Source organism: Streptopelia decaocto (genome assembly GCF_964273445.1).
Source record: "Streptopelia decaocto genome assembly, chromosome: 5".
Taxonomy (NCBI): Eukaryota; Metazoa; Chordata; class Aves; order Columbiformes; family Columbidae; genus Streptopelia; species Streptopelia decaocto.
The window spans coordinates 6319157-6333314 of NC_138659.1; the positions used below are offsets into that span (position 1 = coordinate 6319157).

The 14158-nt window shown below is 40.5% G+C and overlaps 1 protein-coding gene across 2 annotated transcripts in view; it reads right to left on the reverse strand.

Annotated features, from left to right (window-relative positions):
* COP1 (COP1 E3 ubiquitin ligase) overlaps positions 1-14158 on the reverse strand; it is a 125033-nt gene that overhangs the window by 83267 nt on the left and 27608 nt on the right. For both annotated transcript variants that reach the window (XM_082052638.1, XM_082052637.1), the window contains exons 9-11: positions 10876-10933; positions 6606-6720; positions 2945-3080 (exon numbers count right to left, since the gene is read on the reverse strand). In XM_082052638.1, the coding sequence (XP_081908764.1) occupies positions 2945-3080; positions 6606-6720; positions 10876-10933 (309 nt within the window). The remainder of the gene's footprint in view (positions 1-2944; positions 3081-6605; positions 6721-10875; positions 10934-14158) is intronic.

Here is a 14158-nt window from a genome sequence, read left to right on the forward strand (position 1 = left end):
AAAAAGTTAAGCTCTGACGACTGCTCTGTCTGGGGGCATAATAAATGGAAAATTTATTCCTTGGCCCAGTTCTAACAAAACTTAATATACTTGTGAAAACCATGTAAATACTTTGTACTTAAGAGAACCGAGGTATAAAAAAAAATGGCATATTGAGGTACATGCACATTCACATTACAAGCGTGCTGAAAGTCCCCCAAATGTTAAAGCAAAACTGAGCGACTGGCAATTTCAAAGCCTTGAATGTGTTTTCACTGAACATCCTTTCTCTGTCATTCTGTTTTTCTTGAAGCAAATAAGGGAAAAAGGGACTGAAGGTTGTAGATTTTGCTTGTAAGAGTGTTTCTAAGCAAGGTAAGGAAGCTCTCCCTCCTGGTGCTCAGGAGAATAGTGTTGCTGGTCCATTTCAGGTTTTTTTCAGCATGTTTATATACAGTATTTAATTACAACTTTCATCCTGCTACAGTAAATTCTGTTTTATTTCCCTTCTAAACAAACATCAAGGTTTTGCAGATAAACATATTTCCATCTTCTTCCTTTGCAAACACAAAGTTAATACATCTTTAAAAACCTCTTTATTTGAGCCAGCAGATCTTTCGGAGTCCAGTGTGAGCGCTTCATGTGGGGTTACAGCAATGCAAACCACACGCTCTTGTATTCTGTCCATTTGTAACAGCACTTTATTCTTTTATAACACAAACTAAAGTACATGGAAGTTTAACTCATGGTCAATTCTACTTTTAAGTATACTGAAAACATCCCTTCATAATATTTTCTAAAAAAATTGTTGAGGATTCCTCACTTATTAACTTTATATTTGCTTTGTATTTAAATGCATTTGTATCAACAGCAATGGCTAAACAAAGACTTTTTGTCATTATTTTATCAGTTTCCTACTGCATTCCCAGGAACACCTTTAGAAATCAGTGCACTGCACAAACTAAACAATAAAACTTTTCACAGCATTTAGAAAACAAAAATAAGCTTTTAAAACACCCCAGTAATTAATCTGGCCCATTTATAGGTAGCTACAAGCTGCTCTTTTATTATGTGAAGCTGCCATCACCAAGACACACACCTCATTTAGCTTCACAGGCTCTCTCTGAACTTGAGTCTATCAATCTGGATGAAGAACAATGGCAAACACATAATCGTGCTGGCCAACACTGATTATATGTAAACCCTTGATTAACAAGTCAAGCTTTAAAAGAATGGTTTGGATACCCCAAAGGTAACACGGCTTACCGCAGCTAAGGGACACACTACGATGTGAACAGTCTTACTCTGCCCACATACCAAAAGCCCATAACATGTCTTAAATGCCTTGATAAACCAAAAGCGTGAGCCGTGAAGAACACTGAGTTGGAAGCCAAGTTATTTTTCAGTGAAATGCATTTAACTACTGATTCTAGCACTGGCTTGGAGGGAGGCACAAGCGAATCTTCATTTTAACAACACATATGCTTTTCAAACATGCATTTCACCCGAGAATTATAATGCCTTCAAAACGGGAGTGAGATTTACTGCCTGCCCTTCCAGCATCTTCTAACCAAATACCACAAAAATGCTGCTATTGCAGAATGTCAAGGAGAAGAAAGGGCAAAGGAGCAAAATCCAAGTTGGTAGTTGAGGAAGTTTGTCTACGTTGCAGCGAGATTCCCATCTGAATTTCCCTGCAGCTTGTGTGAACCCAATCAGTGCAGGTTAAATATACGTCAGATCAGTGAATATTGTCTTCTGACCTCTGTGGCTAAGTCAGACATTATACATTCCTGGGACATATTGCAGTAGTTAAAGAATCAACGTTGCTTTAAAAAAGGAATAAGTATTCTATGCTAAATGTGCCTCCATTTCTTCACATAGTGCAAATTTTTTGGGGTCTTTCAACAAACATTCAAGTTTTTCTGTCCCTGTTCAAATGGTCCCTTTCCTGAGGCATCAGATCCAGACTCAGAAAACCCAAATTAAATTCACCATGTTATTGTCATGTTTCTTTCAAGACCTCAGGTATGGCCACTTTAGATCTCCTGCTCCCCACGTATAAACAGAGGCGACACTACTCTCCCTCAAAAGGCTGCTGTGAACAAACACATTCCAATTTGCAAAACGCGCCTGTAAGAAGCTAATGGGCCCTGCATACGTGCCATGCACAAAAGATTTCCCAATTAACATGTTGCATCATTTTTTCCACCACCACTGCTCCAAACAAGCTACCACAGGCTAATTAAACCCTTCGGGTTATGCTTCATCAGTTGCTGAAACCAGTTTAAGGTTAGAGCTGCTGGCAGGTCCCAGCCTCTCCTTATCCTAGGTCCTCTCTTAAGTCTGATCTTCAGAGAGCCCAGGACATGACCACCCTGCACGGTAGGGGATACAGAGATGTTGTTGGCAAGAACAAAGCCATCGAGTTGGCTTTACCACAACCACTCCCACACTAGTGTTTAGCGCTGTAAACAGAGTTTCCAACGCTCAAGAGTTCAAGTAATCACAGTTAAAAACAACTCAGCTATTTAATATTTGCCACTACGCCTGGAGCCACCACCATTTCAAATCACCACAGATTCTTGAAATGCCAATACCAAGCAAGATGAATGTTTCTTACAATGTTGAAGTGCATCACTTACAACACGACTACACTACCACAAAGAGGACCGAGCCTACAACAAGCTTCAGGCTTTACCACAACAGCTCCAGATACTCACTGGCATCTCAGAGGTTCTGCATTCAGTCCTGACCAACACCAACAGGAATAAAAGGTACTACTGCGGTACTCAAGCGCCTTCACAGATCAGTGGTTATCACACATTCGCAAAACTATACTTGGGAAGTGACTGCAAAGTGTTATATATGTACAGAGCATAACTTGTTTAATACGGGTTATTAACTCAGCCTCGGAGGCCTGTGTCAGCACGAGATGCGCTGTGGGAGCCGCAGTACGTCTTACCTGGACACTATGCTGGAGCCATTGTAGAGGTCGCTGGCATAAGACAGTGTGGCCAGGGGTCGGACAGAATTGTAGCGCGTGAACTTGGACAGACACTCCTGAAACTCATCCAGCTGGCTTGTGGTCCTGCTGTCATCTAGGGAGAGGCAGTGAAGGAAACAGAAAGATACAGAGCAAGATAAACTCGACAGCAAACAAAAAACAATATGTATGTCTTCAGTGACACTAACTATTCTTGTTAGTTGGGGAGGATTCTTGGTCAAAACCAGGTTTTCTCTCACCTCTAGCTTTCCCTGAAGGCAGTATGATTTTTCAGAGCACAAATTAAGTCTTTCCACTGCAACGCTGGGTGAACCTACTGTGCTGAGAATCTGCCTAGAGATCACAAATTACAGCTTTCCTGGTAGATAAGCTCATTAATTTTATTCATATTCAGAGCCCATGGGGTGTAGAGATTATTAACAGAAAACCTTTAAGCATATCCAAATGCACTGTAAAGAACATGCCTAGTTTTCTATGGAGTTGAAAGTATATTCTTTTCCCTATATTTCTGTTCTAATATGCCTACATTTGGTGTCAATTACATTCAAAATACTTTTAGTAAAAAAATATTTGTCTTGTTATTCCAAAAGCAACAGAGCTAAGGGAGAGTTGTTGCAGGGCTGGAGAAGGAAGACAGGCACGAAACCAGAATATTCCCTGTACTACAAGTTTTGTAAAAATTATGACCTTCAGCAGACAAGATGAAATTGAGCCAGCTTGAATAATGATGATAAATATTCTGTGGGAAATGGAATAGTTTACTACAAAAGTTAAAACTAAATTGCAGTGTAGATAGCTGAAAGCAATTCTCCGATTCCTCAGAAGTTTCAATTTCTCTCGGTATGAAGAGAATTGTATGTAAACCATTTTAAAATAATTTAGCTATTTCCTAAAAAGGCAAAAATTCCTAATTTATAGTGATGCTGCACAGGCAAGTCAGCCTTCCTAACACAATCGCGCATCTGCGGTCAAACATCATGTAGAGCCTTCAGGCTGTGTAACAACCCCCACAATTTGCAGCAATTCTCCCTCTCCTCCTCTAGCACTCCCACATTCCCTTTGTCTTTTTGCACCGGTGCAACGTAAAGGAACTAGTGCTCTCCCAGCACTAGCACACAGCACCTCGGTTTACAGGTTGTCTGGTTTATAAATCCCATTACTGCCCATCTTGGCTCGTGTTAAATCTCAGCATCCACTGCAGCAGCAGAGAAATCACATGCACGACTCGCTCACGTGGCTGAGATCACAAATTCCACCCACTAGTTAAGTTTTCCTTATCTGTTTCCTTATCAGCAGCATAAGGAAACGACAAAGCTCTGCTTATTAGAAAGCTTTGTAGGGGTAAGAAAAGGAAGAGGTCGATCTATAAAAGTAGAATACAGCTGTGATTTCTTGGGGGAAAACACAGAATAATCACTTTCTGCATGCTGGTAACTCCTTGTCATCAGAAATTATTATCTTGCTCTACACTTGTAAGGCATTTGAAGTGTCCCTATATGCTATTTAATGTTTGATCGTCTAAAGGAACAGTGAAGGCTAGTAATTAGCATGTTTAAGAGTACTAGCGTATACATTACCCAAGTCAGATGGATCAAAAGTGGCAAAATGAACAAAGAGCCACTCCAAATTAAAATCATCAGCACCTGACCACTATGGGAAACAGCTCAAGTAGCAGCATGTAAACATCAGACAGCATTTTTCAAAGACTCTTTCCTCCTTCGACACTTTGATAGGAACAAATAGCCGCTGCTCTTCCGTTTCCCTCATTTGGAGATCAAGCACACAGTCCTCCTGTAATTTATTCTCTATCTGTGCCTGGAAAACTAAAAGTTATATCTCAAGACATTTTCTCCATCAAAATGCAAGGCCATTTCATAATTACAGTTATTGTCTCTACTCCCTACTAGAACAGTCATAGGCACCTCTTGCAAAAAGCTGTAAATCCACACTAAATCCTATTTAAAATGTGTCAAAAAGCAGGAATGACGTAAGAAGAAAAATTAATCAAGTATCACAGGTTATCCCTTATTGAGGAAAAAACTTGCACTTGGCAAATCCTCCTGCTCTCGGTGCAGCTGATGCATATGAATACAAAAAATAGTTTCACCACATTCATATTTATAGTTCCAATTATGAAGAAAGACGTCTCCTAGAAGGGAATGCTGGGAAGAATCCCATTTGTTATCCCTGGTTATTAAGTATTATTTTAACATAAACAAAGTAATGCATCACCAAGTTAGTACCGCATGAAAACATCTCTGCGCAACCTGTGAAGTACCACAGTCTGCAAAGCACTTGCCAGCACTACACAGGAAACCTCACTGGTCACACACAACCAGCTCCATCGATCTTCCAGCTCCTGAAGCACCTCTCAACGTGCTGCATTCCTTGCTGAAATTATTTTACTGTGCATGATGAGGTGCGAGTCAGTCGCTGCTCTGAAGTAGGTAGATGTAAACATACCTAAGAGTGAGCTCCCTTAAAATGTGTTGCAGTCCTTCAAGGCATTTTTTTTTAATTAAAAAAATAAATAAATAAAAATCAAGCTTCATTTTTATTTCTTTTAAAGCAGATAAAACTTAAATTCATGGAGGAATAAATAAGCTCCCTTGCTGATCGGTGTCCTGGGAGGTCAGTCCTTGCCTTCCAAGGCTGTGAGTAAAGACCTTCTGCCGCAGCAACCTCTGCCTGGTCCCCAATTGTCCCCAGGGAGGTTTCTCCTGTCCCCTGAGGGCTGGCTGCTCCTTGCTGCAATCTGTTACTCTCCCTATCAGCTGCACCTTGGTGCTGCAAATCTCTTGCCTGCCACAGCCCACTGCCTGAAACTTTCTTCCCCAAACCGGTTTCTTCCCCAGAGGGGCCACAGATCAACACTCCTCTCCCCCACGACATATTCATTTGACCCGTTCATTTCTTAAGAGAAGCTTGTCATGTAATTAAGAACCATCCATCCACCAGGTAACAATTACTCTAGCTGCTGTCACACTGTTACTCAATTATGAATGAGGCAATCTAGGCAATTGTGAAAACAGCTTCTAATTCTACAAAACAAGCCTTAAATCTAAGGTGTACCCCCATGGGACACCTATGCTGCTGCATACTCAGCTTCTACACTCCAAGCCATTTGTTAGCCAAGACTCAGTCTGGACAGCATAAAGAATAACCTTCAAGTGCCCTCTTGCATGCTAAATACAGGAGAATTTATCAATTTATGTTTATACCTCTGTAGTATTTCAACAGCAATGTTTTTAACTACTGTGTTTACACCACGTTTAGTAGAAAGACAACCCAATCACTGCTTTCAGACATTTGCATCTTCAGAACAAGCACAAGCAAAATTGTTTATTGTGGGTTATGCCCTTCACAGTGCGGGAGTAAAAATCAATAAATGCGACCCTCCAAAGCGACAGGATTAAATTTTCTAAATTTAGCTACTTCAAAGATTGGTCAAGAAAAGCAAAATAGGATGATGTGAGTAACACACATAAATATGTATAGCAGCGCTCCCGTGCTGAGAAGAAGTGAAAGCGGCTCTCTCAGTAACAAGCCTGTTCTGAGGAACAGGCACTGTAAGAGGGAACTGATGTCAGAAGTTGGACACCACACAAGGGGAACTCACCTGAGACACGAGTCATCCTGGTGGAAAAATAGCACTGCTCCAGGTCCTCAAAATGAGCTGTGAGCCGTTTGCGCCGCGAGGCCAGCGTGCTGTTATACCACGGCTGCTTTTTGGTCTGAATGGAGAAGAAAGAACACTTCAGAAAGGATAAAGCCAGGCCGGGGTTTTAGTTCAGTAGATTTTACCAAATTATAAACAACTTATACATTACATACAGAGGGTCAGAAGCATGAAATGACAATAAATGAAGATCTTGCCACTATTAACAGCTACTCTTAGGGTCCTATGTTGCATCCTTTAAGTTGACAAACAAGAGAAGTTGCTTTTAGACAGTTCTTTTTTCCTGAATCTTTGCAAATTTACTAATTTCAGCAGCCTCACAGGCAGGACAGACAGGAACAACCCATGGGGAGTCACATCTTGCATTTGTACAGATAGACAGAGGCCAAGGATACTGAGCTTCCATCTTCACAAATCAAACAGACTGTACAACAAATAACTCACAGATCCCTGGCAGACAGCTCATTAAAAAAAGAAGGAGGTGTTTATATTTTAAAGAGTTAGTTACTGAATTATTTCTTTTGAAGCAACTCTCCATCAAGCTAAGCAAATAACGGTAGAAGCAGAATACACCATCAAGTTCAAAGGTTAATTGAAAAGAAGTCAATGAAACTCAACATTAAAGCCATTTCCAAACCTACCCAATCAGTAACAGTGAGAGACGGAGGAAAAGAATTGAAACCACATGAGCAAGTTCTCCTGAAGCAACAGAAAATACGGTACTTCTCATTTTAATCAGTAGTAAGGAAAAGGAACCAATTTCTCTACTACACAAAAAGCATGAAGAGCACCTTGCTTTAGTTTATATTTAAAAATAAAGTCTCACCTATTGCATACTCAAAGAGGAAACTTCAGAAGATTTGAGAACGACTAAGCCCCCTAAGGAACGTCCCTTACCATGCACAAGGTCCCTAATGCCGCTCAATAACAAAACCCCCTCCACGTACAACTCCCCTCAGTCCACGCAGGAGAACAGGCTGCCCTCATTACAGCCATCAAGCAGGACAACAAGAACAGAACTTAAAGCCTATTCAAATTCTCTTTATACCTCTACGAACAGTAATCTAATAGTATAGGGAAAAAGCAAGCCAACCTCCAGATGCCATTTCCTGCACAAAGCCCCTGGCTGTACACTGATGTCATGACTCACGTTCGCATGTTGACATCGCCTACGGTCTGTGCAGTTTGTTCTCAAAAGTGACTTTGACCTCAAAATGCAACCAGAACACTGAAAGTACTCCTTCATCAACACCTTTTAAGCACAATTTTCTAAAATTTCACTGTTTTAAGAAATGCTTAATGGAACACTTTTATAGCATCTTCCTATTAATTTTGTGCACCAGGCTGCGAGGGCTCCAGCCTCTGAGCACATCTGGAGTGATGAGGGCTCAGGACGACTTCGAGCACCGAACAGCAATCACTTCAGTCTCAAGTTAAGATGAGCCGCCCACAACATCATGATACAACCCAAGTCCACATCAAGACTAAATCAATCACGGTAAGTATTTGCTGTCTGTGCGACGCACCTCTGGAGTCTCCAGAGGAACTTTGCCCCGGAGCAGGTCTCAGGCTGGCACGTGGTGACCCAGCTGTGCTGGGAATCAATCTGCATTAACCCATTTTCATCAGATCCTCCCCAGCTAAGCATTTTAAACCGCCCATGTTTTACCAAAACATTTATTGAGTTTCTACAAAGTCTCCTCTCTGGCTAAAGCAATGCTGGGAAATGGGAGTTAAAAAAAGAGAAAGGAGAGAAAACACATCCAAGCAATTTTTATTCAACTGCTAAAACTACTATGGTTGTCCTACTTGAGGACATTAGTTAGGATTGCTCTGCTATCAAGAGTGATTTTACTGTCTGAACTCCATTAGGTGCTCTGAATAGTCCTCTAACAACTGTGGAAAAGCTTCATGGCTACACAGCAGCTCCTTATTTCCAGCAGAAAAGTACTGACACTAAATACTACCTGCAGAATTCCCCAGGGCCTATGTGACTTGGCCACTATTTACTTCTGAAGCTCAGCTTCTGGAAGAAAACCATCCTGTATCTTTGCAGTATATAAATTTTTCCCTAAGAATATGTTCGTGAGTAATGCACAAAGTAATTATATTGAAAAAGAAAGCTATGCTGCCCATCCTGGCATAGCTTCCTCCTGCCAGCAGTACCCAATCGACAATTTTTGCCACAACTGACAAATGGAAAAAACCACAATTGAATTTATATTCTTCAAAGTCTTTTTATGGTAAAGTCTTGCTGAAATTAGTGCTTAACTTCAAGAGTTCTCTTTCAACTCCCCATCCAAACATATATTAAAGTTTAATTCAAAAATTTGCACTAGAGAGTACAGATCTTGCACTCTTGAGGACAAAAAAAAGATTATCCTCACGCAAACAAAGCTGTCATACAGAATGACTAGAAAGTCTCAGTTGTTTGTTTTGTGCACTTAGCAGCAGTACAGCTATGCTATTAATATTGCCTTTGAAATACAAAGAAAAGTACTGAGAGAAGCGGTGTCAGTGCAGAACAAACACACTAAACCATATCAGAGTCCTAAACACAAGATCTCCAACCACGTTTCCCTTGCCCTCTGAAGTGAGGTGGAGCTGCAGCTCTTTATTCAAGCAAAAAATCTCCCAGGCCACAGGAATGCCAAGCATTTTTCCACAAATTAACAGAGGGAAATTTCTAACTACCAATTAGATATGCAGCGAGACAAACCCCAAAACCTGCATGCACACATACATACACATCAGCCCAAAATTCAGCTGTTTTTTCTTTATATCAGTTACCCCATCAAACAAGATCCAACAGCACTTCTACCTGTTAATTTCCCAGTTTGATACATGTGGTCCAGCACCACCAGAGAGCACCAAAAGCACGAGCTGGCGTGTAACCAACAGTCTGTTTGCCCAGATTAAAACTGTTTTAACCTTTCTGAAGCTGTGAGCTGGACAAAGTGTCACCTCCCCAGCCCAGCTGAATCACTCCGAGCTGTGAGGCTATGGCTGTGCTGTTTGGCATTCAGGAGACCCTGTGGATCAGACAGTTTGGAGGCTCCCTGCCAAACAGCTTCTCAGTACACACAACTTTTTACCCTCTACATGAATTTATAATACAGTTTATAAGGCCCAAATGAGGATGAACTGTAAAACAGCTGTATGTTTCTTGTTTTGAAAGTGAAGGCTGACCCGAAGCTATTTAAGCCAATGCAAAGGGTCAGGGATTTACCTCCCTTCTGAAATGCTGCCCGCTTGGGAGAAGGGATGAAGAGGGAAAAAAAGAAAATCCCCAAAGATGACTTCCAGGGAAGAGGGATGTCCTGGTTTTGTTAAAAAACAAGTTTCTCTTCTAGTGAATTTGCCTGTCAGCTAAAGCTTCATATTAGCTGCATTTTCCTGGAGAACCAGATACGTGTTTTGGTAAACATAGCAATGGAATGCGAAGTTATTGATAAGCATGGATGGACATCTCGCGAGAGGGGCAACGAGAAACTGGTGACCAAGAAACTGACCAACTGTGTGTAACATTCCATTCACTTGAATACTTCATATAAAAGTCGGAGATCACGTGGATCTCGTCCCTTTTCCCTTCTTTTCGTTCCTTTTGCTTATGGTCAACATTAGGAGAGGACCTTGCTAGTCGTCCCTGCACACCGAGGCCTAGTGAGAGACTGAATCCAGCTCCGGTTGGCTGCAGAGTCCAGTCCAGGACTTTGGGTGCCAGCTCTGTAGTTGCTGAGGCTTTCAAGATTGGTTTTGTATATTTTGTATTATTTTCTCTATTCTTATTAGTAGCATTAGTAAAACATTTTTAATTCTTCCAACTCTCTTCTCTCTGTCCTTCTTTTCCTCCCGATACTCCTTAGTGGGAAGGGGGGAGAGGGAGGGGCAAAAGGAGGAGGCAGGGGGAGGAGAGGAGGTTAACAATACATCTGCCAGGGTTTTATTGTCACCCTGCAATCTAAACCCTCGACAAGGGGATAAAGTCAGTTGTCTAAATATATTACTCCATATTTCTTTGATGGCATGAGAGTGGACACTCAGTCATTCCCACAGCTTGGCTGCAGTTTGCCCACACAACCAGTTAAAAGCACTTGCAAGACTGGAGTTGACTGGTACCCTGGAGACGGACAGAGTTATACCCGATCTTTGTCCCACCATCATGTTCACTCTCCTGTCTCCCTGTGCACAGACACGTGTATTTTCTTACCTGGGAACTGCCACTGAAGCCTGGAGGCTGGCTGTATTCCGTGGAGTCAATAATACTACTGCAAAACCAAAAGAAATAGTCTGCTTAAATCACTATACAACCATCCTTCATCATTTTTAATCTGTTTGCTATTCCCCCCCTTAACATCCTGCAACATACTTGCCTTGGAAATCTATTTTACAGACAGGGAACGAGGTTATTTTTTGTTTGGGATGGCTTTTTTTTTTAATACAGGATTCTGCTAGGGCAGAATGCTGTCACACACAATTACGTGTAGTGCAATCTAATAATTTCAAATTAGAATGCAAAATCCTATCTGTTGTATGAAATATGCAGGATAAGACATCCTGAAAATAACACGCTACCATTGGTTTTCAGTTCTTAAAGAAAAAAAGAAGTTTAATGCCGTGGCATTTGAAACAGCACTGTGAGAAGCTAGAGAAACTGGCTTCAGACAGACACTGTAGTAATTCCAGACATCTCTGAAGACACACAAAACAGACACAAGCAATGAACTACAGAAATAAACTAAATAAATACTGACAGCCAAGATTACTATTATTATAAAAACCTACACAGTATCTATAATGACACAAGGTACCTTAAATCACTGTTTTCAAAACATAGCATACATACACAAACTCATTTAAAGAGCTTTAACTTCCAAAACTACAAAAGCAGCTACCAATATAAGCAGAAAAAAGGTACGTCAGTATCCTTGTACGCAAAATATTTAGCTCTCACAGTAAGACATCAGAGCCAGATTAATGCACCCTTATCACTCAAATTTAAAATACTTTTGGGATGAGTAAAGGTTAATACACAAGAACACCACTTTGTTAATTATGGAGAACACATTACAAACATCACCATGACTTGTTTCTAAAATTCTTCATAATTCGCTTCTGCTTGGACAGAGAAGAAACTATCGGGGTTTGTTAATCTCAGTCTTACTTAGAGGTAACCTTAGATTTAAACATTGCCTGGGAAAGCTGCAGGTTTCTTTATAAGCTTCCAACACTCTGATGCAGGTCTTGGTTTTGTAAAAGATGATTGTACCTATTGATGTTTACATAACAGCTGTCAGAACTGATGTGTAGACCTGACATTTTTGGTCATAAAACAAGTGGTTTGGCTGAAACGCTGGTCAAGGCACCTGTAAGTCTAGAAGGACGCAAGAGCGATACTAATGCTTAAATATTTCTCTGAATGTTTTAAAGCTCCCCTGGAGGTGGAAAGAAGTAGAAACAAGAGATGAGAGATGATTTTAAAGTCTCATTAGTGGTCAACTTGCAAGGTGAGATTGATTTGGCTTCTATTGCAGGCAAGACAAAAGCTGCAAACCAAGAAAATCTGAGGGATAAAAATCATTACTTGCTGCTAGCTATGGCAAGGGAGAAAACAGCAGAGCTGCTTCAGGCATGGTTGGGGACAACGAACTTTAAATTAGAATGTGGCTACATGAAATAATGAAACACGTACAGCAGGAACAGCGTGAATAAGACACTCGGCTGGAGAGCGATGAAAAAGTACTCTGCTCCGAGACAGGTACAGTGGCAATTAACAGCAAAACACAGAGACTTATAGCGTCTGGTCTCGTTTTGCTGCGGGTTGTCTGGTGATGTAAAGCCTTCAAGAGTGCGGACGTCATCTCCCTAACCAGAATACAAATTCCAAGTCATTTCTGTGCAGTGCCTGCAGCTGAGTTAACTGGCATCTGCTTGGATGGGTTTTTTCCTTTTAAAAACAGGAAGCAAATAATCAGAAAAATTACAAAAGTTCCCTCAGAATTCTTTCTAAAAAGCTGTAACATTAGGTTCAATTAGGAAACTCAGCTACACTAACATTTACTTAAAAACCTGGAACAACGACAGCAAAAAACCACAGCAACTTGCAAAATATAAAACCCATTTGTTATACCCCTATGGGGGCGGGAGGGGGTAATTAGAACAAATTGAGGGGAAGGAGATCAGGATTTTGATAACTAAATCACAGTTACCAGGCAACTAATTTTTAGATCAGATTCTTCCCCAGAAACTCCTATTAGGGCTAGTTCGCTATTGCTATTACTGCCTGAATATGCAGTCACTGACAAGTTGCTTATTTGTATCTCCTGTTTGCACCATTTACTGGTAGCAAAAATAGCACGCACGCCTGTTCAGAAAAACCAAACCCAGAACTATTTGTTCTTTTCCCTTATTCTTCCCCTCTTGTTCCCTATTAGTACACAAGCCCAGAGAGCTGCAGTGCTGTAAACAAGTGTTGTGCTATTACTCAATTTAATGTTTCATCATACCCTGTACAAGCGTAAGAGAAAACATGTGTTTCTTGAAGCCGAGAATGTATTGAGCGCGATAGCCGTGCTTGTTTTGTTGCTAAAGAACTTATGAAGGAAGATGGGGGAGGCATAGTAATTTCACATTTTGTAGATGTTAGGAGCATTGGGAAAAAAGCTACAAACAATGAAAAGAAACAGAGAATTAATGAAGCAACCCTGTGATTTAGAGGAAGCAGATGAATAAGGGCAAGTCACTAGAGACCAGATAAAACTGAATTCCAAAGAACTCTATTTTCCTGAACTTTAAATTGAAAGGCCAAAGAGAATTTCTTCCTCTCAGCATGGGTCTATGATAACCTTGTACTATTTATAAGACACATTAGCAAAATTTGATAAAATTATATTTCATTAGCAGGATGTTAAGCATGTTAACAAGTTATATTCCAATTTAAATATACCCTTTGAATTCACCGATAAGTTTAAAAGTCGCTGCAAGTTTAATAACATTTTAACATGGAAGTGAAACCATCTCAAACTACACTTCTATTTCATCCTTACTGGTTCATAGCATCTCTAAAACACACTTTGGATATTAAATATTTCAGTTAACATAGCACTGAAAAAAAATCAGCATATTTTAATGCTCCTAGAGTTCTACAGCACTCTTTCCAAAGAGGAATTGGAGTTACAGCTTTTAAGATACTTTCCAAAATTGACATTTAATGTTGAAAAGAAAGTGAATTTCAAGTGGTAGACCTTTCTGCAATCCGAGTTCTGGTAATTCAATCCAATGGAATTACACAGGGAGAGAAGTTACAAGAGTCTGGCAACAACAGTTGCCTGTTCAGACACTCAAGATCAACTCTTAACGCAGGATTGTCATTGAGGAACAGAAATGGGTCTTCAAGCCAAGAGAAAATGCGAACCCATATACCCTAGAAAACCCCTGAATATCCTATTATATCACACCCCTGGGCATGTTGTACCAAAGGAAAAAATTAAAAG